We start from the raw sequence: 27,552 nt of genomic DNA, 5'->3' as shown, positions 1-27,552 counted from the left end.
AAGAAGCTGAGGGTAAAGGTGATGGACTGGCCAAGCATGTCTCCAGACCTAAACCCTATTGAGCATCTGGGAGGCATCCTCAAACGGAAGGTGGAGGAGCGCAAGGTCTCTAACATCCACCAGCTCTGTGATGTCGTCATGGAGGAGTGGAAGAGGACTCCAGTGGCAACCTGTGAAGCTCTGGTGAACTCCATTCCCAAGAGGGGTAAGCCAGTGCTGGAAAATAATGGTGGCCACACAAAATATTGACACTTTGGGCCCAATTTGGACATTTTGACTTGGGGGTGTACTCACTTTTGTGGCCACCGGTTTAGACATTAATGGCTGTGTGTTGAGTTATTTTGAGAGGACAGCAAATTTACACTGTTATACAAGCTGTACACTCACTACTTTACATTGTAGCAAAGTGTCATTTCTTCAGTGTTGTCACATGAAAAGATATAATAAAATATTTACAAAAGGAGGGGTGTACTCACTTCTGAGATACTGTGTGTGTGTGTGTGTGTGTGTGTATGATTGATTGATTGATTGATTGATTGATTGATTGATTAAGAAACAAGATAATTTCTTGTGGTAATCAACATTATGCTTAAAATGCTGTCAGCTGAACTAAACTTTATGTATTAAACCCAGAATATTTCTTTCAATTTTCAAATTTCATTTTAATTCAAGTTGTATTTTAGCTGTGTTTTTATTTTTTAAAAATATGTCTATATAATATTTATTCATTTTTATTTTAGTTTTAGTTATTTTAGTACATCAAATTCATCAAAATATCAAATTGAAAAGTGAGAAATGTAGCTTTTTTTAAGTTAAAGTTTATTTCAAGTAATAAAAATATTTGATGTTTAGTTTTTTTGTCTTTAGTTAACTATAAAAACCATGTTGTAGTATGTGATGCACAGGTTTTTAGCATATATGCGTTATCCTGAGTGGGTTGCTGTTGTAGACCGCGGGATCGTGTTTTGCTGTTGATTAGCCAGCTGGACACCAAGACACCCTGCCATTTTAAGTCAATAGCATAACATTCTCCCTCTCCTCATTCTCGTCTGCAATTTGTCCCTCACTCTTAGCTTGTAGCCACACAAAAACAGAAGGCCACCAAAAGCCTTTTCTCTATCTATTTATTTCTTTCACTCTTAAAAATAAAGGTTCTTTAGTGGCATTGATGGTTCGGTGAAGAATCTTTAACATCCATGGAATCTTTTCATTTGTTTGTTTATAGTGGTGAAAGGTTCTTCAAACTAAGAAAAAATTGAATTGTTAACTGAAAGGTTCTTCGAGGAACCCAAAATCGTTCTTCTATTGCATCGCACTAAAATCCCTCATTTGGAACCTTATTTTTAATAGTGTATAGTGAGGTCTTTCACTCTATGCTTTATATAGAGAATAACTGTCACACAGGATTGTGTGAGCCATCATCATTTGAGCGGCTTTCAATCATTTGCTGAGGGCTGCTGATTTACGCAGCTGCACTGGAGCTAAACTTGGCTCCAACTGGTAAGAAAAAAGGAAACAAGAGGCCCGAATTAGCTGCTTGTATTTAAGAGGCGGAGCAGGTTTCTGTTGCTGTGAGGTGAAAGGTCACACTCACTTATTTGCACATTGATGCAATTCGTGCCTGTGGTGACATTTCTGCAAAATTATATTACATTGCTTCTTGCACATTTTGCGGCACTTTCCAAGTGAAATGTCCAGTGGGTGACGCTAAAAGTAGGGCTGCATGATTAATCGAATGCGATGGTCATACGCATATTTTCAGTAATGTGCTTTCAGATGGAGCAGCATTTACTACACAGAGCCGTAGTTCGCGATTGTGATTTAATTTCAATTTATTGTGTAGCCCTAGCTAAAAGCATGTTCAGTTTTATCCTAAACATATGAACGTAAATCCAGCGATGTGTTATTACTAAATTGGTTGTTGTATGTATCACTGCAGTTCATAAATTAAATGTGCAGTGAGTGGCGCTAAAGGGTTTGAAAATAACACACCACCTACACTAAACCTTATGTCAAACCTATCCAATAACACAAGCAAATGTAAGATAAAAACGCATTTGCTGAAACAACTTTCTAATTTTAGATTGCTTCTAGAAGTCTTTGAGCTCTTTTTTATCGTGATTTGTGTTTCCAGGACTCGCACCCTTTGTGTCTCAAGTTTAATGCTGTACTGGGTGCGCTATTGAGCAAATTTACTACATCAGAAAAGCCATAGATATGGAACTGGTTATTTGGTGCAAATGTCAAAATGTGTTACTTTACAAATCATGCACTATGCTAAAAGGTCATAATAGAGTATTGTGCAGGAAACTGCATAAAAATAAGTATGTATTATCGGTAATGTGCCCCTGCAATCATAATTTGTGTGAAAAGGAATAAACTTTGTTGCTGCGTTACTGTTATTAGTGTTCACTTCAGCTGAAAACTGCAGTGAATTGTATTTATAAGTACACTTTTGGAATTTTGTACAAAGTTTTCCAATGAGCCTATGTTGCACTGACATATTGGTAAGTACATGAGGTTGAGAAAAGCTAAGATAGAGAACAAGTGTGAAATTTTCCATTATCCTAGCATTTTCCGTTATTTGGTTTGTCTAAAATCGTTCACTTGCTCTGCCATCTGATTTACACACTTTCTCTATTTTTGTTGGAGTCAAACACCGTCTTATCTGTGCGTCTTTCTCACAGAACCCCAAGATGTTCCCCCTGGAAGAGGGAAATTGAGTATTTTTAGCAGTTGCACTTCTGTGTTGCTTGTCATCTCTTTGGTCCCTCCTTTTTTTCCATATTTCCTAAATCAAGTCCATGGGAAAGATATATCCTCCACCCAGTTTCTCACTTTCACTCTGTTGCCATTGGCTTCCAGCCGCTGCTCGTCAACAATTCACTGCCCTAGGGAAGACGTCGCCATAGTAACGGCCTTCCTCAGCTCGTCAGGACGTTCATCGGAGACGGGTTTTCAGCACGATTCAGAGATTTACATAGAGCCAAAGCATGTCTTTTGACACTGGGCTACAGAAGAGGATGGAAAGATGACAAAAAAGAGGAAGGAAAGGAGATGGAGGATAGAGAGAGAGTGAGATAGCAAAGGAATCAGAATCTTTATTGTCATTATACAAAGTACAACGAAATTGTGTACAATCCTGTGTCAGTGCAAAAAATAAGATTTACAATAAAAAAAAAAATACTAAAAAAATAAATAATCATCAGTATATGTATATATATATATATATATATCTTTAAATCTAGAAATAAATAAATATATGTATTACATGTCTATCAGAGAGTTTCGATTAAAACAAGATGGACTATTCCTCATAAGAGACATTACATTCAGTGTTCATTGAGTACTGCAACAGCCCTGTGATATGTGCTGCTTTTCAGTCTGTTTGTTTTGGTTTTTATTGTCCACATGATGTACTGGATGGGGTGAGTCTTTCAAAATGCTGCAAGCTTTTTTAAGGCAGCGGGTCCTGTACAGTTCCTCAAATGAGAGGAGCTCACAGCCAATAATCTTCTGTGCTGTGTTAACCACCCTCTGGAGCACTGTCTTTTCCTGGGCAGTGCGACTAGCAAACCACACTGGAATGCAGTACGTCAGCACACTTTCAATCGAACTTCTGTAGAAGGACACCAGCAGTTCTTTGATTAGGGCGTTGTTTTTCAGAACTCTTAAAAAATAAAGTCGCTGCTGTGCCTTCTTAATCAGCATAGTGGTGTTTGTTTTCCAGGTAAGGTCATCATCCAAGTACAGGCCCAGAAATTTGAAATTAGAGTCCCCATTAATATATATTGCTGAGGATCAGATCTGTTTCTCCTGAAGTCCACAATTATTTATTTTGTTGTTATGGTATTTAAAACCAAGTTGTTATCGCTGCACCATGATGAAAGTTTTTCCACCTCATCCCTGTACGCGGACTCATCTCCCCCTTTGATGAGCCCAACCACTGTCGTGTCGTCCGCAAACTTCACGCTGGAGTTACTTGGGTGGGTGGAGTAAACTTTGTATTGTGATAAAGTCATTTTAAATAAGACTACACTTTAAAATATACCCCTCTTCTAAAACTCATGTTTAGGCAGGCACACATTCCTGGGGTAGCGTAATCTAGAGAGTGGGTCTATAGTGTGTATATTTTCATATGAGTGTGGAGAAGGGAGGTTTCAGTGATGGGCTGCTATAAATAGAATTGAGTTCTGTCGTCATTAAAGTTCATATTCCTCTCTGGTGTCATACATGCCACTAGCCCACCACACATTCAGCTAAATTGGTTTTGAAAATCCAGCAGGCACAATTGCTTCTGACGATTCCATGTCTAAACCATGTGGTGTTTTCCCATTAGCAATTCATGAGTTCCCTGAGGACATCTTCACCAAAGAGCAGCGCAAGAGAGGAGCCATACTACTGCACGTGCTCTGTGTGAGTGACACATCCATCCATCCATCGTTCTATCATTCTATCATTATATTGATCATTCTATCTATCTTTCTGTCTTTCAGTCATCCTGTCTCTATCATTTGTTTGTTTGTTTGTTCGTTCTGTCTGTTGTTCTATCATTCTATCTATTGCTATTGTTCTATCGTTCTGTTTCTATCTATCTATCTATCTATCTATCTATCTATCTATCTATCTATCTATCTATCTATCTATCTATCTATCTATCTATCTATCTATCTATCTATCTATCTATCTATCTATCTATCTATCTATCTGTTCTCTCGTTACAGGCCGTCTATATGTTCTATGCACTGGCTATCATTTGCGATGACTATTTTGTCCCGTCGCTGGAGAAGATCTCAGAGGTGAGTGCAGCAGCCTGTCAGACATTTCAACTGAAATAAGAATGACAGCACATGTTACTTTCTCTATCGTTCAGAAAATTAAGTGATGACAGCCTTGTTTCCCTGCTCCCACGGGTCAGCACTGATGCTATGTGTCATGAACTTAGGCTAAAGTGTTAATTAACATGTCAAGATTGGAAGGTGTGTTTCCTTCTGGGAAATTCCCTTTGTTCACGTTCCTTCAGGGAATTGGCTTTGTTCACGATTTGTCAGGAGCTGTCATGATTTAAGTATTTAAAACTGCAGAGATTCATGCTGCTGGAGAACCCTTGTGGAAAAGAAGTGCACTTAAGCGTACTTTAAAAAATTGCTTATTTTGGAAATAATATTGTTTAAAAGAATATACTTAAATGCGAACTGAATGCAATGTTTTCTGACATTTAATTGCTTGTTAACTGCAATAAATGAAAATGTATTATAGTTTAAAACTATATTAAATGCATTTAGCTAAACTTAAGAGTGATTTTTGACCCACTTAAGTAGGACTTAAGTACATCTTTATTTGTAATTGCATAATAGTTAGTCACACATTAAAAAAGTGTACTTCATTAAATCATGACAAAAGATTAATAAAACATGACATATAAAATTTGACATATTGATTTTTAATAGTTTACTTAAGTGTGTTAGTCATGAAGTCATCGTCATGAAATTGTCTCTCTTTAAGTGATCTTTTATTTCATTAATATAATATTATCTGCAAGTGCTGTTTTTTTTAAGTAGACTGTTAAGATTTGAAGTAGACTACAAGTGCACATTCAATACAATTAGAGTGGTGGCCAAAATTATTAGAACACTTGGCATATTTAAGAGGTTTCAGTTGTTTTTGTTGAATTGGCCATAACAATACCAATAAAACAAATGAAATATCTACAAAGTTATCATTATGCTCTATAAACCATAGAATAGAGCCATTATTTAGGTCATTTTCCTTACAAACAACAAAACAAGCTAGGCCTATTTCACTGTCAATGTCACGCAATCATGTTCTTTCACAGAAGTAGCCCAATTACTTGTGTAATCATTGTCAGGTGTGATCATGGTTAAATTGATGGTGATGCAAGGGTCTTAGGACACAGCTGTGTGATTCCTTTGAATGTACAAGGCCTATCCTGCTCGTTAAGTGATGGGTAACATCAGGGGTTTGTCACTGAGGCCACACCACCAATTGGTATAAATTCAAATTCTCTAGAAATAGTCTTGAAGCACATGTTGGTCTTTGTACATGGTTAAGATGAAGAAGGAGCTAACGAGTGAGCAACGGGTTCGAATAAAGGCCCTTTTTGATGCTGGCTGGAGTTAGCGCCGGATAGCCAAGGACGTGAGATGCAGTCCAAGCGCTATAAAGTACATTTTAGACCTCCATGATGCCACCAAGTCACACCAGAACCGAAAGGGGAGAGGTAGAAAAATAAACTTTCAGACAGAAAAGTGAAGCATCTCAAAATTCTCAGTCTTAAGGTCTCATGGATAAGAAAGTATACCACAACATTCTGGTGAGGCATGGAGTACCATCTGGGAGTCGTCTTATTGGATTTATTTGCCAAGCGAATAATAACCCTAAATATTCTTCTAACTATTGCCGGAACTACCTGTGACGGAGGGAATCTGCTGGAACATTGAAAATGATGGACTGGCCCCTCAAAGTCCTGACCGCAACCCCATCGAGCAAATTTGGGGCGAGTTGGAAAATGAACTGGACAGATCTATTGTCCATTCAAAGGAAGGCCTTTGGCTTGAGTTGCAGAAGGCATGGGATGACATTAGTGTTGAAGTTCTCAGGAAATATATTGACACTGTCAGAGAGATATGCTGCTGTAATTGCTGCAAAAGGTGGACATACCAAATATTAAAGTTAAAAGTGGATAAAAACAGTACGACTCATTTCATCTGATATGTGAATGAATGAATGAATGAATGATGCATTTATATAGCGCTTTATTGTGTATTGCTGTACACCCAAAGCGCTTTACAATCATGTGGGGGGGTCTCTCCTCAACCACCACCAGTGTGCAGCATCCACTTGGATGATGCGACGGCAGCCACAGTACAACGGCGCCAGTGCGCTCACCACACACCAGCTACAGGTGGAGAGGAGAGAGAGTCATTGAGCCAATCAAGTGTATGGGGATTATTAGGAGGCCATGATTGATAAGGGCCAGTAGAGGGAATTTGGCCAGGACACCGGGGTTACACCCCTACTCTTTACGAGAAGTGCCATGGGATTTTTAGTGACCACAGAGAGTCAGGACCTCGGTTTAACGTCTCATCCGAAAGACGGTATATGTCTCAGAGCAACCATCTGCATGTTTCATGATCATTATGAAATGAAATCATGTTTTGGAGGTAAAAAAAGGTCAGTATTTTCCAGATCTGTCAGGTGTTCTAATAATTTTTTTTTTTTACAAGGGAAGATTGGTTGAAGTACATGGCACTTGATGCTGTATTCATGAGTGCAGACAAATATCTTGAAACAATGTGTAGGACAAAGAGAAAAGTTTATTAGTTGCGCATTATTGCTAGTACTCATGATTAATCATTTATATGATGCTCTTGATTAGAATCTGCAGCTGAGTGAAGATGTGGCTGGGGCGACTTTCATGGCTGCAGGAAGTTCAGCTCCAGAATTATTTACTTCCTTAATTGGTAAGTTCGCTTTTGCACTATTTTTGAACCTCCATTTCACTCCACTTATTTCACATAAGATGCTAGATATACATATACTACAGTACATCTTAATACAATGATTTACATTACAAGTAAGCTTGTAATGTAAATAAAAGAGATCTTTATAACAGTAAAGCGGACAACATAAGGCTTATAAATGTCAGCTGTCACTCTATATCTCCCAATAGTCTTAGTAAGATTATATTTGAATGCTTAGTTCTATGATCAAATCTCTGTGGTTTCAGAACATATAATGCAATGCAATACAAAGATGATTGAGAGATGAACAAATAAACATTCCTCAAAAGCTTGCTGATCATATATGAGACTCTCATTTGAACGTGATTTTTCAAAAAAAATACTTAAGGAATACATTTTTATGAAAATAAACAAAAGTTGCTTCAGTCCAGTAAGTGTTCATCATGAAATATTACTAACAATATCAAAGTTATTCTAATGTTTACTTTATGAAAAAATCTGTAAAGATTGCACAGGAAAAAATAAACAAACACATGAAGCAAGAGCTGAAGGTGCTTTTATATTAAAATAATTTTACTTGCTAAACAAGTGTAAACTAATCAGTCAGACGACAGAAAGCATGTAGTAGATTGTGTACAACCGGTATCATTAACTTAAAGACCTTTTAAATTCGCATATCATATATGATACAGTAGGTTTTATAGGGTTAAATGGCCAAACAGTGCATTTCTGGGATGAATATTAATATATTTGAACGATTCCTCTGATTTCAAAATTGATACCAGACAGTAAAATGTGAAATCAATATGATTTTGTATCGCATATGGGACCATTGTTCATGTGCTTGACTGACAGGTGTGTTCATCACGAAGGGAGATCTCGGCGTTGGCACCATTGTTGGATCAGCTGTCTTCAACATACTGGTCATCATTGGAGTGTGTGGCATCTTTGCCCGTCAGGTAGATACATTCATCTTGCTATCAAAGTATTCAAAGTAGCTACAAAATATTAATGATTAGATGCACACGTAAAGACTTAGTTTAGCCATTGTTCATTGGAATCACATTGAAGACTTAAAATATGCATATTGCCACAGTTTCTTGTGTCTTTTGTCCTTTTCTGCTCAAGACGGTGGTCCTGACCTGGTGGTCTCTGTTCAGAGACTCGCTGTACTACATCTTCTCAGTGCTGGCCTTGATTTTGGTGAGTCTATGAGAGAGGACAAAAGAGAAGGAAACAGTATTACTATTATTAATATGGCGTCAGCACTAATGCCAGCACTTGTCTGTAGATTTACTTCTGTGATAAATTCATCAGAAACTTCTTGTCATTTTACCACTTCGTTTTCTTCATTTTATCCAGGTTATCTATGATGAAAGAGTTGTATGGTAAGTCTCATAACTACACCCGTGTCCACATGTTCAAGTGGATGAGAAACATTGTATTGCATTTGCAGAGGTATTACAGTACTGTAATTATCTAGAAGCATTAGGAAGTTAATATCATTGTTTAATTGTTTTTTTGATGAAGCGTTTGCTAACTGCATGTATGCAATGTTCACGAACGCATATGAGAGCTGTTTTAATAATCTTTGTATCATTAATGCATTATTACAGGTGGGAATCTATGCTTCTGATCTCCATGTATGGAGTCTACATCCTTATCATGAAGTGAGTATCACGCAGTATACTCGGGTAATACTGAATACCTTCACAGTGTATTTAGAGAGTGTAATAGTGTTCTTAAAGTATTCAGGTGCCTCTACGTTTATCGCCCATATTTGGAACATTTTAGAAGATATTTCGAGATTTTCTAAAACTCCAAACCCAGGTCCATTATTTTTTCACACACTTCATCGCACAATTCATGCTAGAACACTGTGAAAATTGATCCTTTTGGTCTTGGTTGTCAGTAAAAACTTGGTCACAAGCATGTCAGTAATTTTGGTGTATTTTCATTTTTTAAGGAATGCTAGTTAAAGAGTGCTACATTAAGGCACAAACTGAACTTGAGGAAACTCAGATGAACTCTTCAGATGAAATGTTGACACTGCTAGGTGTATGAGGGGAAAAATTTAACTTTTTGAGACAATCAAGATTTAGTTGTCTTTGTCGGCGCCGTTAGCCTAGTGGGCAGTGCGCTGAGATCGAATGGACCTTTCCTGATCCCACCCCCCTCTCTCACTCACACATTGCTTCCTGTCTCCTCTACACTGTCCTATTGTAATAAAGACAAAAAACACCAAAAATAAATATTAAAAAAAGACTTAGTTGGCTTATTAACTAGCCTCACCAGAGAAAGTAAACTTCATCATACCATTTTGAGACAACCAGTTGTAAAACAAGTACAGTGTCAAAACCACGTAGAAAAGCAGCCCTGCCTAAAGAAGATTTATAAAACATTAAAAGGAAAGTACTTAAAAATACGTTTCAAATTTCTACTTTTAAACCCTTTGGCTATCTTTGTTAGACTTCCACTGCAATTGTCTTACTGAAAACACATTTTTCGTTCTTTTTTTGCAATTTGAGAGACAGAAAATTCAGTTATCTAATGAAAGACAGGCCACAGATACTGGCCATAGAAATTAACTTAAGTATTGTGAGATGAATCCCCCATGAAAAATAAGTGCTCTTAATTATATTGAATGTGCATGTATAGTATATATATTGAAAAAAAAAACTGTACTTGCAGATTATATACAGTATTATTAATTAAATAAAAGGCCACTTAAGTAAATTAGAGATACTTTAATGTTTCTTAACATACTTAAGTGGCGTTTGTAATGATGTCAAATTAATAGTTTGTAAAATTTCATATTCCAAAGACAACAGAAATAATCATGAAATTACAGATAATGATGTACTTAAGTCCTACTTAAGTGGGTCAAAAACATTGCTAATTGCATTTAGTATAAATTCAATTTATAATACATTTCCATTTACAGTAATTGCAATTAAGTGTTCAGAAACATTACATTCAGTTTGTACTTTCAAAGTATGTCATAATAAGTATACTTAAATTAGGATATATGCTAAAGTGTACTTTTTTCACAAGGGATTTAAAAATATGTACTTTTTAACAACTAATTGAATAAAAATAATGTAATTATTGTTAATTTTATTATTATTATCTTTGAAATGTATTATTAAATGTATTCAGTTGCAAATATTTCAGTACAAAATATGCTTAAAGTAATAAAGTACTATTACTAAAATACTTCACAACAGGAGAGAACCTAATAATATGTTCATAAAAAAAAGACATTTGTTGAGTAAGTTTATTAGCATATCACTTTTAACAAAGCAGTGTTACTGAAATTTGTGCCTGAAAACTGCCTGAAGTGTTACAGAAAAGCTCCCTAGAGGAAGTTTTAAAGGAAGAAACCTTGGGGGGAAACCAGGAAAGTTGTAATGTAACAATCATAACATTAATACTGAAGTACTCTGCTTTTTTTCTGGGAGTTTTACTCTAAAATTGAAGTTTCAAGAGTTTGAAAATCATCTTCAAGATCAAATAATAGCCCAGACCGCTCTACATTTACACAGACCTCCCTATAGCTTCAATCAAATCAGTTTGCAAGCTTCTCTTCTCTTTATTGCTTTGCAATTGCAAATGCACACCACCTCTTGCATGTGTATGAGAGAGAGCAGCACGTTTCATGTGTTGTTTGGAAAGGAGAGCTGATGAGTAACAGTGTTGTAGAGACGACACCGCTTCTAGAGAGATAAGGATCTTCTACATGACAACAACCTTCATTAAGCACCTTTTAAGGCCATTAGGGGAGGCTTGAGCTGTTCGAGCCTCAGATAAACATCCCTCCTCTCTGTTTTGTTGGAGGAGGGAAGCTGAAGCATGTTTTGTCACAGAGACGCTGATATTTCAATATATTACATATTTACCCAATACAGATACAACAGCCCTATTGAAAAGATGAAGAATATGTTGATTTGGATGCTGGTGTGCTTTATGTCGCCAGCAGATGCCTTAAAAAGAAACAGCAACTCAAAAACCTTTGGAGAAGCTTTTGAAGTTTATGAGGCAACTGTGAAACTGCAGAATTGATACATTAAAATATATATTATGAATAATTGACCATTTATTTGTATTTCTATTTTAAATAATGATCGAAGCTTCAGAGATAAGCATGTATGTTGGTAATACTGATAAGCACTGAAAATATGTGATTCAATTTAGTAAGATAAATTTTGGTAACTTGCTTATTAGCGTGCCTATTATTAACATATTGGCTGTTTATTTGTATTATAAAGCACATATTCTGCATGACGTAATCTACATCCTTAATCCAACCCAATACCTAAATTTAACAACTACTCTACTAACTTTTAATACACAGCAAATTAGGAGTTTTAGGCAAAAGTTGTATATGGTTTGTTAATAGGGGCTTTTACACTGTGCATATAATATGTTTGTAGCACTGAATACTTACATGCAATGTGATTAAGGTTTGTTTAAGAAACACAAAGCACAGATATATACGGATTTAAAAACCGTCCCACTAGAGGGTGCTAAAATTATACAAGGTGTGTGTGTGTGTGTGTGTGTGTGCATGTTTATGTGGTTTATGAGGACACAAATTTGTATAATGACATGGGTATGACAGAGGTATTACAATATGAAGGTGGTTTATGAGGACACTGCCTATGTCCCCGTAATTCAAAAGGCTTAAAAAACATACTAAATAGTGTTTTTTTGAAAATCTAAAAATGCACAAAGTCTCCTGTGAGGGCTAAGTTTAGGTGTAGGGTTGGTGTAGGGCAATAGCACACACAGTTTGTTCAGTATAAAAACCATTACGCCTATGGAGAGTCCCATAGGCGTCCCATGTGTGTGTGTGTGTGTGTGTGTGTGTATGTGTGTGTGTGTGTTTACTTAGTTTAAAAATAATTAATTGTTTTGTACGTCAGTGTACTTATTGTGTTCATGTTGTGTTGCAAATCACTTTTTCTGTTATTGAGCTGGGATATGGGTAAGTAGTGGTCTGGTTAGGTTAAAAGGGTAGGGTTGACTGTAACTATAGATGTAAATAAAGACATTATGCATAAACAATTAGGGGAAGGTATTTTTAAATATACGTATGTACTCAATAAGTGCATTGTATCAAATGATTATTTGAAATTTAAGTACATAATAGTTTGGGACACTTAATATAAAGTGGGTCTATATATATATATATATAGAGAGAGAGAGAGAGAGAGAGAGAAACACACACATTGTTCCAAATTATTATGAAAGTGACAGATCAGTAGAATTTCAGTAAAATTAACATTCATATATTTGTTTTTTAAAGAAAGTGTTTTTGTTTTATTTCTCATGTCTTTTTGTATAACTGTTATCAGTCTTATTTGTTAAATACTTTGCCTGGTAAATGGAAACCCTACTTAAAGAGACTGTCACACATCATTAAACAAGTTAGTTTTCATGCAATATAGGGAGGAAGAAAGATCTTTCTGAAGATGAAAAGCATGAAATTGTGCAACGTCTTCTAAAAGGCATGAAAAACCCCTTATACTTTGCAAAGATATTTTGACTTAATCTCATTTTCAGGTTCAACAGTCAGATTGCCAGCTTTGTCCAGAGGTCATGTGGCAGTCCGGGCCAGTGCTGTGTCAGGAGACAAACGCCCAGAGATAAAGAGGCTGATGAAGCAGGAACAAACGGTAACACCTCCATGGTGCTGTTGAGGAAAGGTACTCATGCATGTATGTTTTGAATTGCTTTTGTTTTGCATGAAATGCATTGGTTCTCATAACATGCATGTCCAATGTGAAGTCTGGGTCCTGAAGCAGAAGTGGTTTTTGGGTTTGTTCTCAGCTCCAGCAGGTTCAGGACAGGAGTCTTCAGTAGTGATGGTGGATGAGCTGCTCATCTTGAGACCACACCAGCTCTCATTCCCAGAGGCTGGACTGCGTGTCATGATCACACCGCATTTCTCACCACGCACCCGTCTCACTATGGCCGGACGCATGCTCATCAGTGAGGTGAACTCCAATATCACTTTTAAATTCTCAAAACTACTTGTTCAATCTCCACATCATCTAGTCGCTTGTTCACATCATGAAAGCAGTTTCTCATTCTTTTGAACAAGCAACTGCTTTGGTACATTCATCCAATTGAGTATGTATATTTGTCAGCGGTTTCCTACATTATCAGTTGCTAATGTCATGTTGCTCAAAATGTATTATATAGTTCTCTGTGCAATAGTCTTACCCTTTTTAACGTAATAAACATAATATTAATATGTAATTTAAAGCAAATAGTTTAATTTAGCTCAAAGGGAATCATTTATGATTTTATAGGGAATTTGAACAGAATCACTGTTTTACTGCTGATCACTGAACCTGAGCCGTATAACAAACTCTGTTCTGGAGAGAGTGCGCCGGGACGGGGTTCGGCTGCTGCTAGTAGCCCCGTTCTGGCTGAGCCGAGTATGGTTCTCTGATCTTATTTCTCTCCTCGCCGGCTCTCCATGGGAGATTCCCGTCAGGAGAGATCTCCTCTCACAGGCAGAGGGCACCCTTGTGTACCCCCGGCCGGAGTTGTGGAAGCTGTGGGTGTGGCCCCTGAGGGGACACAGCTCATAGCTTCCGGTCTCTCAACTGAGGTTGTTGAGACCATCCTCCAATCCAGAGCTCCCTCAACGAGGAAACTGTACGCTCTCTCACCGCACGTGCTTTTATACCAGCTGGTCATTACGTCACCTCGCCCGTGACGTCTCGCCCATCCATTGGACAGATTACACTTGTATTCAGAGCACTTGTATCCCCTAGCGTTTTCTGACGCAGCGTCTCGTTCCCTCGAGGAACTAGGGTTACATACATGACCTAGAGACATTTTCTGGTTCCCATTGACTCCAGTAGTGTTTTTTTTTTTTCTTCTTTTTATTCATACTATGAAAGTCATGCAGCAATTGTTTGGTTACCAGTATGGTTCTCAATATATTCTTTTGCATTCAACAGCAGAAGGAAACTCATACAGGTTTAGAAAAACAACAGAATTTTCATTTTTGGGTGAACTATTCCTAGAAAGTAGCCTAATATAGCTAATGTTGCCATTTGTGTCAATAATGTAAATCAAACATCAGAAAGAAAATCACTCCCTGTCCTTGACTGAATCACTTTTGTAATATAAGTAAGAATGAATGTATATTGAATTTATACAGTGAAGACTATTTAGTCTATTTGTACATTTACTTTATACAATATAATGTTTTTATTCAGTGCTTTACGTTTTTCAAGTAGCTCGATTTCTTATCTTCTCTTGTAATTTGTGACTGTTTACTTGTCTTCGGTAAGCTTGGTTTTACTTAGGCTATAGTATTATTTTTTGTGATACTGAAATTATCAGCAAGAATTATGAAATTTCAGTGCATCAAAAATGTTGATAGGATAAAAATCCTATTTAAAGCTATGTCTATATCATTATTGTGATGGGGGGGGGGGGGGATGCAGTAAGTCATAGCACCGGTCTTAATGTGGCCCTGCGTGTGAGGCACATTTTATTATGGGTACGCGCACTTTATTTGACATCTTGTGGACTGTTGAACAGAAACATGCGCCCACTGCAATGATAACGTTTAGAATAGCCAGGACAATTTTTAATATAACTCTGACTGGATTCGTCTGAAACAAAAAAGTCACATACTTCTAGAATGCCTCGAGGGTGAGTAAAACACAGGCTAATTTTCATTTTTGAGTGAACTAACTCTTTAAATGTAAAATGCTTGATCTAGTTGTCATAAACTGTCAAGCATATTTTCTACACCTTTCTTTTAGACTTTTTTGTAAATTTGCAATGAACTGTGCAGGTGAATCTTGACTTTCACTAATGAAGAGAATATAGATCAACCAATGATTAACCAGTTCTCTGAAATAGCTCAAGTTTAACTGTGAATCTTATCCAGTCTCTTTCAGTCAGTGCCCCACATACAGTAACATGTAAATGTGTACTTATCAAATGGATATATGGCATGCATAAGAAGCGCAGCCTTCTGCATTTCAGTACAGTAACTGTCATCCAAACTGTTGCCATAGTTTACATCAGGTAATACTAACAGAGTGCACTGTTATACTGACAACATGACTAAACATTTTGACTATCTTGTTTGTGAACAATGACACAAGGACTTTTCATTCTAATGCACTGATATCTTCATAGACATAAATACTGTTGAGAGATGAACTAAAGATTTTGAGTAAGATACAGGCTTCTGCAGGAAATCCATTGTGTGGTGCTGTTTGTACAAATTGTTTTGAGAAATGCACATACTTCTTTTGAAAATATTAAGGATGATTCGGCAAATGCACCAAAGCAAATGAGAAAAACTGTAGATGCATATTTCAACAGTAGGTAAAAATGTATTGGGAAAAGTCAACGCTGTTCATTGTGATCATTGGTTGATCTATATTCTCTTCATTAGTGAAAGTCAAGATTCACCTGCACAATTCATGGAAAATTTACAAAAATTCTAATAGAAAGGTGCAGAAAATATGCTTGACAGTTCATTTTGCATTTAATGACTGATACGATGAACTAATGACTAGATGTTTTGAGGAGTAAGACTATTGTACAGAGAACTGCATAATAAATTTTGAGCACCAAAGTGACACCAAAAAATTGTAGTGATTGTGCTGGGTAAACTCTCTCTCTCTCTCTCTCTCTCTCTCTCTCTCTCTCTCTCTCTCTATATATATATATATATATATATATATATATATATATATATATATCAATATGCTTCCAAACTTGATTGATTGGCAGCATTGTCATGTCAAGTCACCTTTATTTTTATATAGTGCTTTATACAATACTGTTTGTGTCAAAGCAACTTTACAGTGTTAAACAGGAAAATAGTTTGTCATTGTGATCCCTATTTCATTACAATGGCATGGTTGCAAAGGGGCAATATTCCAGTGAATTTCTGGAAACTTTCCAAAAGTTTCTGAAAATGTACAAATGTTTTCCAAAAGTGTCCAAAAAAAATCACAAAATTGTCCAAAAATTCTGGAAACTTTCAGGAAATTTACAAGAAATTTTCCACCCCTTTGCAACCATAATTGCCAGATTTTGATAATTGAATGGCTCGTTTTGCATGTGATGGCTCATTCGATGAAAGAACATTTAGCAGTTGTGAAGAGTTTGACAGTTTCACTGAGAATCAACTCATCAGTTTTGATCAACAAGCCATGTGAATTTAGTTATTGTGCAAATTTTAGACAATTGCACTTATTTGCACACGTGCCAAAACACACGCAATTTGCTTAAATCAATAAGAAATTCAAATCTGATGTGAACAAGAAACTTATTGTTCAGAAATCTGCAAAAAAAAAAAAGAACTCTTATTTGAGAACTGAGCCAAAGCAATTGAGAAAAGCTGTAATAGTTTTGATAGTACTGAAGACAAATATGTCTGATCAATTATTTTTATCATGCATATCATATGTTCTATATATCATAGAATAAAAAGGAAAGTTTGTCAAAATTAATAATGTATTTTTTGTCACAAAACTTTCAAGTACACTATAAATTATGAATAAAACATTATTGGAGCATGTTTTACAAGAACATTTTAGTTTTAATTACCCTGTATGATGCAACTGCCATTAACACTAATGGCACAACAAAATGTAAATTCCTCTCTTTTCCTTTGCTCTTTTCAGAGACAGAGGCTGCTCCGGGAGGATGAGATGAGCAGGACCTCAGTGAAGACTTTCAGCTCTAGCGGGATCGTAAACGGAGGAAGTGTTGAAGCACAGCAGACAGCCGAGGACACAGAAACGACGGATGGTAAGAAAGGAGTGAAGGTGGAGGTGGAAAACTCTCAGCCTGAAGAAGAGGATGAGGATGGGGACGAAATGTTCAAGCCTTTCCATTTTCCTGGTTAGTGCATGAAACCCGACCTAATTCAAATTATTAGTGTTAAAACATGCAGAAGGTTTTGCTTATTGGTTTATTCTGCTGCTTTTGGTAGGCCTTAAAGAATCTCTAGTTACCTTTATCTAATATGTATACAACTGTATGTAATGTCAAGTCAAATCAAGTCACATTCATTTATATAGTGCTTTACACAAAACAGATTATTTTAAAGCAGCTTCACGTTAAAGGAACAGTTCAGCCAAAAATGAAATTGTACTCACCCTCAGGCCATCTAAAATGAGTAGATTCTTCACCAGATCAGATTTGGAGAAATGTAGCATTGCATCCCTTACTCAGCTACTGATCCTCTGCAGTGAATGGGTGCCGTCAGAATGAGTCCAAACAGCTGATAAAAACATCACAATAATCCACAAGTAATCCACACCACTCCGAAGAGATGACATTTTCATCGGCGAAAGCAATATTATGGATAGAGGACTGATATTTTAGCCGAAAGCAATGGTTTGAAGTTGAAAATGTCTTAATGATGAATTTCTACCTCACAAACACGCAGCTTTTGTCTTAAGATGTTAACTGATGGACTGGAGTGGTGTGGATTATTGTGATTGTTTTTACCAGCTGTTTGGACTCTCATTCTGACGGCACCCATTCACTGCAGAGCATCCACTGCTGAGCAAGTGATGCAATGCTACATTTCTCCAAATCTGTTCTTATGAACAAACAAACTCATCTACATCTTGGACGGCAAATGGACGACACATTTTTCAGCAAATTTTCATCTTTGGGCAAACTATTCTGATAGGACCATTATTGTCCATTTCAATAAATAAATGTGTATATATACAAACATAGGCCTACATGCATATATTTATATATATGTGTGTGTGTGTGTGTATATATATATATATATATATATATATATATATATATATATATATATATATATATATATATATATATATATATATATATGAGTGTGCGTGTGTGTGTTTTTCTTCCAAAAAATGGATTCAGAAGTAATTAAAATAGTGCTTTGAGAATATTTTGTGGTTATTTAGTCTCTGTATCTTGTGTGCATTAGCGGGCTCCTGTGCGCGTCTGAAGTGGCTTGTGTCCTGGCCGCTGGCTGTTCTGCTGTATTACACAGTGCCTAACTGTGTTTTGCCACGTTGGCATCGCTGGTTCATGATCACTTTCATTGCTTCAACCCTCTGGATCGCTATTTTTTCCTACTTCATGGTGTGGATGGTAAGGGAAGATCATAAATAGACATTTGTATTAAATATACCATATTTGTACCAAACATACCATATCTTTACTCTCTTCTCATTCCATTTGGATTGTTGGTGGATTATTCAGATTTTTGTCATTATGTGGCGTGTTTTGCAGGTCACCATCATCAGCTACACACTAGATATTCCTGATTACATCATGGGAATCACTTTCCTGGCTGCTGGCACTAGTGTACCCGACTGCATGGCGAGCCTCATTGTTGCCCGTCAAGGTGTGTAACCTTTATATGCATAATAAATAGTTTGTATGCATGCTTTTATTATCTTTAATATAAGTTTTGTTGCCTAATACAAAGAATGTCTTTAAAATTCTAATTCCATGTCTGAATTTGATCTGAGGTTGCAGAAAGGATGTAGAATTATCAATTTGAAATAGAAATGAAGTAAAATTCAAATAAATTAAATTCAGTGAAATTCATATAAATATTTCATTATGGAGTAGTTTTAAACTATATATAAAAAAAATGTCAAGACAAACTTTGGTGTTGGCTTGAGAAAGCCCGACGAAAAGTTTAAAGTAGTTTTAAAATCTTTTTTTTTGTTGTTGTTAACAACTTTTTATTACATTTTCTTCCTGAAACAGCAGTAACAAACAAAAAACAAATTCAGAACCCACAATAAAATAATTTTCACATGGATTCCAAAAAAGATGACACAACATCAAACACTGAATGACACAAACTTACAGTTTCCACACTAGATCCATGCACAAAAGAAGTTGAGAGTTATTCCAATGGTTGACCAGCAATTTATTGCTGCTGTGAGAGCAGCTAACAGTAAACATCTTTGTTGGACGGACAAGGTGAAGTCCCAAAAGTCATTCATGAAAAACTGGCTCGGAGTCAAACATATCTCAGTACCCAACAAATATAACAGGTCCTGTGAGAGCTAAAAGTCCAAAAAGATGAGAGAGAAGGGCACTCCCCAAAAAAAACAAATCAATGCGAAAACGTTCCTAAAGATCCTTGCAAACAGAAATTACGCTTAGGAGAAGATGACCGATTCATATTCAGAAGAAAAAAATTAAAAATACTTTGAGAGTGTGATTCCTTTGGTCCAAATCTATCTAGGACATGCGACAATACAGAATTTGTATCTGCACCCAATAAAATGTCAAAATCCGAAAATTTCAAGAGATAGTTTGACAAAACAGAAAAAAGTAGGGTCAGGAGTACACAATAGGAGAAAGGAGAAATAAAATATTCCTATTCTCCACTATTGTTTTTATATGTGTTATTCTACCATCTGTATCACAACCTTTGTCTGAAATATTAATATGTAAAGTCCTCCGCACCAATATTAGGACACCCTTGGTTTTAGAGTCTGAAGATGAGTGAGATACCACTTCATAACACTTATTACACCTGCGTGTATCCTCCTCTTTCAATGGGATTCTTGAACTAACACTATATCAAGCTTTCTTCTTCGCAAAAAATCCAGAAAACCTGTACGTTTGTGAGGGCCATTTAGCCCATTAATATTACAACTCAGAATATTAAGGTCAGTCGTAGGTATCAAACAGAATTACTGCATAATAAGACCAAATACAAGTTTGAGAATAAAACCAGTTGAGTCTACCATTAAACCACCCCCCACCCTCCCCGTTACCACTCGAAAAAACAAACATTCCCATGATCTATGGCAGATCAAACCAAGAACAAACCTTGATCTGCCAGCAGCACCCCTTAATATGGTCCGTGACGTCAACAAAACCCTGCACATTACTGTAGCGCCAACATTTGGCCCCATAGTCACATACTGACTAGGTAGTATTTCTATTTAAAAAAATTATAATAAATTAATAAATAAATATATAAATAAAAAAAGGGAGAGAGAGAGAGAAGGAATACAACTAGAAACATAAATAAAATATCATAATCAGTAAGCGATACTGTGTGCACAATGAACTATGAATTAAGAAGTGAGCATTAAATTGAACAGTGAAAGACACAGTCACCTAACCATTTAGAGCATCTCTTCTCCGATTAGACAGCAAATGTCCGGCTGGAGTTCACTGAGAGTTGGTGGATGAATGGGATCTGAGAAAATCTCTTGCTTCTTCTGGGGAATGTAGCATTTTAGTTTCACCTTGATTGAGAATGACCTTCAGTGTTGCAGGATAAAGGCAAAGGCGCAAATGCACTTCTTCTTTTTGCGGTGATTGGAGAAAAATCTGGAAAGAAAGACAGCGTTGCTCCATCGGAAGTTTTCACCGGGGCATGAAGTCTGGCGGCCCGCAGAATGAGCTCCCTATCCGTGTACCGCAGGAGTTTACAGATGAAACCCCGTGGTTTAGAGCCTTGTGTACACGCGATGCGCTCGCTCCACTTCAATCTCTTTGCCCGCCAGAGACAGGAGCCACGTAGGTAGCGATCTTTTCAAAAAGCCCATAGGGTCGTCCTTTTCAGAACCTTCAGGCAATCCAACCAGACACAGATTGCTGCACCTATTGTGATCCTGTAAGTCCACAACCTGTTGCTCAAGCGCCACAACGCACCTATCATGATCTGCAACAACCTTCTTCTGTTCTCTCATCTCCCCTGTAAGAAGATCCAGTTTAGAGCATAGAGACTGATCAACTGACATGTGAGAAGCAAACTCGTTCCTCATCGCCGTCAACTCGGTTCTTAGAATGTCCTCAAAGTGTGTAACAGTGTTCGCCATCTTGTCCATCATATCGCTTGAGTTCGGTGACTTGGATTTCTTCTTAATCGGAGAAGCCGACGGAGACAACTCCTGCTGTTTCCGATTGTATGCCATCAGTGAAAGTATTATTAATGAATAAAACTTAAAATAAATGAAAATAAACTGCAAAAAGAGCCAAACGTACGGAGCTCTACTCAAGTGCGACTAGATTCATGAGCACGTCACGTGACTCCCTAGTTTTAAAATATTGAAGTTTGAAGATTGTTTAAAGATTTTAAATTAAACAATTTTTAAAAGGTATAATTTTGAAGGTTTTAAGGCCAGATAGTCGATAGATAGCTAACATGTTTTAGCATTTTGCTAACATGTTTTAGAATATCGATAGCATGTTTTTGAACATTGCTAGCATTTTAGTATGTTATAGAATGTTGCTAGCATGTTTTAACATTTTGATGTTTCAACATATCGCTAGCTTGTTTTAGCATGCTATTTGTAAAATTAATTACATTCTGGTTGTATTTTGTTTCTCAGGAATGGGGGACATGGCAGTGTCGAACTCCATCGGCAGCAATATCTTTGACATCCTGCTGGGACTGGGCTTCCCCTGGGCTCTGAGGACACTTGTAGTAGACTATGGATCAGCAGTGAGCTGTTTACTGTTCATCCAGTTCAGATGCAGTGTTCCCGCTGATGCTTTCCTCTGACTGCTCTGTGTCTTTTGTCAGGTATTCATCAATAATAAAGGCCTGGTCTATTCTGTCATCCTGCTGCTCGCATCAGTCTTCCTCACGGTGAGTAATGCCTACCCATAATCACTACATACAAGAACATACAGCATATTTGGTCTGCAGCTTCTTTTGGGGTTCTAGAATTGTTAAGATCTTGCACAGCCACAGATCTCACAGGCTTAATTGGCAAATCAGTTTAAAAAATATTCCAGAAAAGATAGATGAATAGTTCACAGAAATCTACACTGAGCTCATCTCACATGGACCACTGCCTACACTGTTCATGTAGGGTTTCCCAAAAGGCTGGTGAGGGAACTGCAGTGGGTTCATGAGTTGATGAAAAGCTAATATTCAATTGAGTTTAAAATTAAAGTAAATAAATGTGCAATTTGCAACATTTCTCTGGACTGAAGTGTACTTGAATTTATAAATCATTTCAATATTATGTTGTGTAAAGCATTGTATATGGGCGGGGGGGGGGGGGGGGGGTAATATTTGAACAAGAATTTCAAAATTTTTAATTAAACGTAGAAATTTAGACAGTGTAGTTTAGAGAATACAGTGTAATTCTTATAAAAATGAATAGTAAAAATACATACCAATATTTAATGCGAATTAACTGATTGAAATATTATATTAAAGGGGTCATATGATGCGATTTCACGTTTTCCTTTCTCTTTGGAGTGTTACAAGCTGTTTGTGCAGAGATGAGGTCCTTGAAGTTGCAAAGACTAAAGTCTCAAACCCAAAGAGATATTCTTTATAAAAGTTATAAAGACTCATCCACGCCCCCCTAAAACGGCTCATTCAAACACGCCCCCACATGTCTATGTCACAATGTGGAAATATTTGTGCAATGCCGCCAAATGTTCACGCAAGGAAAGAAGCCGTGGTTTTAGTAACCGCAGTAGTGTTGATGCAGTCGTGTCAGGGAGACGCTGTGTTTCTATGCGAAAGCAAAAGCACTTTATTTGGCCTTCTGAAAGTAGATGCATTTAAGAATCATTGTTAAGATTTGTTTACAACAGAACAGCACAACCCAAATGGACGAGAGTTTTGTGAACCTAGGAGAGTACAAGACTGGCTATGCACGAAGGCTATTTTTAAAAAAAAGGGTCAATTCTGACTTTGCTATGACAATCTGGTGCTTCTGAATCAGCGACTGTAAGTATGTTTTGTTATTTGCTACTGACTGTTCAAATGTTGCGTGTAGTGTGTGTGAGTGTCATGTGTGTGTTTGAGGGGAACAGGGTCACATCACAGCAGAGTGTACAGCCTGTCAGAAATCATCTTAATCGCGGCTTGTGTATTGCAAATACATACGAGCATTATATGTGACTCTGTTCCCCTTTCGGGCTTGAACTGATAAAACTAACTGGACAGCTGAAGCTTGCGATTATGGTAAGGGACGTTACATTTCCGACGCGCGCTTGTGGTGTTCAGCCAATCACAATGCACTGGGTCAGTTGGCCAATCAGAGCAGACTGTGTTTGTCGGAAGGAGGGGCTTTGTAGAAAACGATGTTTGAGAGAGGCGGGCATAGAGGAACTACAATACTGTACAGTATTTGAAAAATAATGTGTTTTTTGAACATTAAAGCATGTCAACATATTCTGTTACACCCAAATACACAAAATAATGATCTTTAAAATAGCATCATATGACCCCTTTAATTTAATTATTAGATTCATTATATTAATTAATTAATTGAAATGCTAAAAATAATGATGGCAATTGCTAGTGAAACCGGTGACCTGTACAAACATTAGACCTAAAATTCTAACGTAATATTTCAGATTACTCATGTTTCACTCAGATTAATCTATAAGACGTGTTTTAATATGCCGGTAGGAAAACGTACATCACCTTCTACTGTCAGAAATGGGAAATGCATCCTGTCTGACCAGAAGCTGGAATAAAAAATGAATGACCAGAAAATGGGATTTAAAAGCAGAGGCAGTGAAATCCCCCAATCGCACCCTGATTACACACATACACAATGTTATTAGTTTCCATGTTGTCTCTGTGTGTCTTGTAGGTCCTGAGCGTGCATCTGAACGGCTGGAAGCTGGATCGGAGATTAGGCCTTGGTCTCATGTTTCTTTACTCCATCTTTCTGCTCTGCTCCATCCTCTTCGGTCAGCTCTAGAGGCCTCACACTCTTCGGTGCGTTCTTGTTGTGGTTTCATTATTATAGTGCTTTTACTGTAGATCAGGTGCTAAATCTTGGCTGATTTCACGCCTGCGTACAGAATAGCAGCAAGAGGACATTTAGTGCTCTACAGAAACAACCTCAGAATGGGATTCAAGATCCGGTCAGTCCTTTGTTCTGTCCACAGCAGAAACAGATAAGGTTTTTGAATAATTAATAAAGCACTGCTTCAAGCTGGAAGGTTTTCTGTATAGTATAATGGTTTCTGTCTTCAGTCGATCCAGGATGCTGACGACTTACAAGAGCACAGAAGTATTACAGTCAGACATTGTTTAGCTGCTTAGTAATTCTTCTTGACAGTATTTTACCCTTGTGAAAAATAATTACATATTAGTACACTTTTAAAAAGAGCAGGGTACAATGGGGCTAAAGGCACACCTTAAGAAAAACATTTCTAATCGCTGCGCCTAAAATGTATAATTGCATAAAAAATATATAAGTTTGTATTGAACATTAATGGAGCAACAGATTTTGAAAATGTGAATATAAATAATTCAAGTGTTAATATAAAATATATATTTTAAAATACAGAAACAAAATCACTTTAATAAGTAAAGATTCTGAAAGCATTGAAGGAGATCAAATAATAATTGAATATCTATTTACGGTAGTAACAACAAATTATATTTTATTATATGATATGTTTAATATCATGTTTTTAAATATGATGGTTTCATTCTAAACATGGTGATTATCTCTTAAAACGGACACCCAACATATTATATGATATTTACCATCTGAATCTAACCATGTCATGTGAACAAATGGAAAAGTCAGCCATCTATTAATTATCATGTTAATTACTGTGCACCTTTAACCCCAACAGCAGGGGTGCTTTTTACCCCAAATACCATACTTTTACATATTCTTCCGTTATTTAAAAACTGTATGTATTAATTTTAGCGATTCTAATTTGCTACTTAAATCTACAACATTTAAAAAAAAAACATTAAATCTTAGATCAAGTATAGAATCAACTTTGCGTCAAGGATCAGCCACATTTGCATATGCATCTTGAAAAGCGGATGTTTTGGAAAGTGCTATGCTAAATCTAGAGGTTTAGATTAAAATAATATCACCCCGGGGTGCCTTCAGCCCAGTTGTACCCTACTTATTATGGAAGTAACATGCTTTAATATACCCAAGTGTGTGCTGAATGTAATGTTTTCGGACACTTAATTGAATGTTATTTGCAATTAATGAAACTGTTGTAGTTTAAATTTATGCAATTAGTTGAACAATACATCTTTACATGTCATTTCAGAATGACTTCTGTTGTCTTTAAAATATGGTTGAAGTATAAAGTATTTAAATTAATTTGTAATTACACATTTATAATGATGAAGTTGCACTATAGTACATTTAAAATATATTAACTTTAAATGCAGTGCTGAATAACACATTACAGTTAAATATTATAATCACTTACTTTACAGTACATGTGCTTTAGTAATCAAAATAAGGGTACTTCTTTAAAACACAACAAAATGTTATTATAACAATTAATTTATATTTAAATTTGACATTATTACAAAGTCACTTTTTAAAAGTGTACTTTGTGTTCAGAAAGTCTCTCTTTAAGTCACTTAAGTGGCTTTTTATTTCATTAATATTACATTATCTGCAAGCAGTTTTTAAAAAAATATGCTTTTAAGATTTCAAGTACACTACAAGTTCACACTGAAAACAACTTCTTTTTCACAAGGGTAGCCCTGTTGCTGTGTTCTGATTGGCTGAGCTGCATTGCAAGAGCACCAGTCTGCGTTCACAATGCTCCAGCCTATGTATGCAGCCCCTCTCACTAATGAGAAAATGAAGCACCTGTAGTGGAGCTGGGCCAGAGTGATTACAAAATGCTTTAAGCATGAGGGGAAACAACTAATGCACTTGTTACTTGCAGACGTAAAGGAATATTTCACCTAGAAATGAAAATTTGCTGCAAATGTACTCTCCCTCAGGCAATCCAAGATGTAGATGAGTTTGTTTCTTCATCAGATTTGTAGCATTGCATCACTTGTTCACCAATGGATTGCTCTGCAGTGAATGGGTGCCGTCAGAATGAGAGTCCAAACAGCTGATAAAAACCCACACCACTCCAGCCCATCATTTAACATCTCGCGAAGCGAAAAAGCTGTATGTTTGTAAGAAACAAATCCATCAAGACGTTTTTAACTTCAAACCGTTGCTTCCAGCTAAAATACGAGTCCTCTATCCATAATATTGCTTTCTCCAGAGAGCACTATCATATTGTATTGTTTTGACAAAATACAAAAAAAGACCAACATATTCCTTAAACTACTACACACATATCCTTAAATTGAGTCTTTAATTATTGCATGTTTTAATGAAAATCGAATCACTAATTTGTGATTTATAGAGCTAGTTCACCCAAAAAGGAAATTTATGTCATTATTTACTCGCCCTGTATGACTTACGAATCAAACCTGACTTACTTACTTTGGTGGAACATTAAAGAAAATATTTTGAGAAATGTCTGTGTTTTGTCCATAACAGTCAATGGTCTCCAAAACTATTTGGTTACAATTATTCATAATATCTCCTTTTGTGATGAATTTTTGGGTGAAATATCCCTTTAAGAATCAATCAGTATTCAGCACTCAAAAGTAAACTAGTATAGCAGACTATTACTAGTTAACTTTTGCTGTGGATATAAGACATTATTTGGAATGACACATTGTTTAATGGTTAACCAAACAGACAACTCATCAGTAAATTACAGATTCATTTATTGCTGTAGACTGATGGTTATGTAAAATGTCAGCATGTAGTCCATGAAAAAAAGTAACTGTACTCTGATTACTTGTTTTATTATTATTATTTTTTAATTGTACTCTAATGACAAGTTCTTCGTTTTGTAATCAGGTTATGTAATAGCACTGGTTATATAATTCCCTGTAGTTATTGACCAAGTAATCACGTTGTGGTAATTCTGTCTTTAATCGGTTTGCACTGACTGTAGCAATACTTCATAGAGACTGATGATTTGTCTTTGATGATTCATGTATGTGTGGGAATATTTGTAGAAACAATAGATATTTTAGTGATTTACGAATATATATTTAAACAACAACACAGGTTTGCCTGTGTAGTCATTTAATGTGATTGTATTTTTGATAGGTGTTTTTTGGATGTTTTTAAAAAGAGGTTTGTAACTGGTTGTTATAGAATATAATACATGTTCTAATTTTTTTGGGTGAAATTTCAGATCTTCCTCCTAAAATGGTTCATTTTAATAGTTGCAACTTTAAAATATAGAGTTCATAATATTAAAAAAT

At 36.3% G+C, this 27,552-nt stretch overlaps 1 protein-coding gene across 1 annotated transcript in view; it reads left to right on the top strand.

Annotated features, from left to right (window-relative positions):
- The window catches only part of LOC306870447 (sodium/potassium/calcium exchanger 3-like), a gene marked incomplete at both ends in the record, with an annotated part of 39,925 nt that extends 15,732 nt beyond the window's left edge, over positions 1-24,193 (top strand). The window contains 15 exons of the mRNA XM_079417738.1: positions 4,340-4,416; positions 4,725-4,799; positions 7,400-7,484; positions 8,340-8,443; positions 8,613-8,687; positions 8,847-8,872; positions 9,101-9,154; positions 13,050-13,204; positions 13,326-13,483; positions 17,162-17,381; positions 18,460-18,626; positions 18,768-18,882; positions 21,848-21,960; positions 22,042-22,107; positions 24,083-24,193. Of these exons, the coding sequence (XP_079273864.1) occupies positions 4,340-4,416; positions 4,725-4,799; positions 7,400-7,484; positions 8,340-8,443; positions 8,613-8,687; positions 8,847-8,872; positions 9,101-9,154; positions 13,050-13,204; positions 13,326-13,483; positions 17,162-17,381; positions 18,460-18,626; positions 18,768-18,882; positions 21,848-21,960; positions 22,042-22,107; positions 24,083-24,193 (1,601 nt within the window). The remainder of the gene's footprint in view (positions 1-4,339; positions 4,417-4,724; positions 4,800-7,399; positions 7,485-8,339; positions 8,444-8,612; positions 8,688-8,846; positions 8,873-9,100; positions 9,155-13,049; positions 13,205-13,325; positions 13,484-17,161; positions 17,382-18,459; positions 18,627-18,767; positions 18,883-21,847; positions 21,961-22,041; positions 22,108-24,082) is intronic.
- Between the last annotated feature and the right edge of the window lie 3,359 nt (positions 24,194-27,552).

This window comes from Barbus barbus (assembly GCF_936440315.1).
Source record: "Barbus barbus genome assembly, chromosome: 1".
NCBI lineage: Eukaryota > Metazoa > Chordata > Actinopteri > Cypriniformes > Cyprinidae > Barbus > Barbus barbus.
The sequence above is the reverse complement of the archived record's forward strand: the minus strand, read 5'-3'. Positions and strand labels throughout refer to the sequence as shown.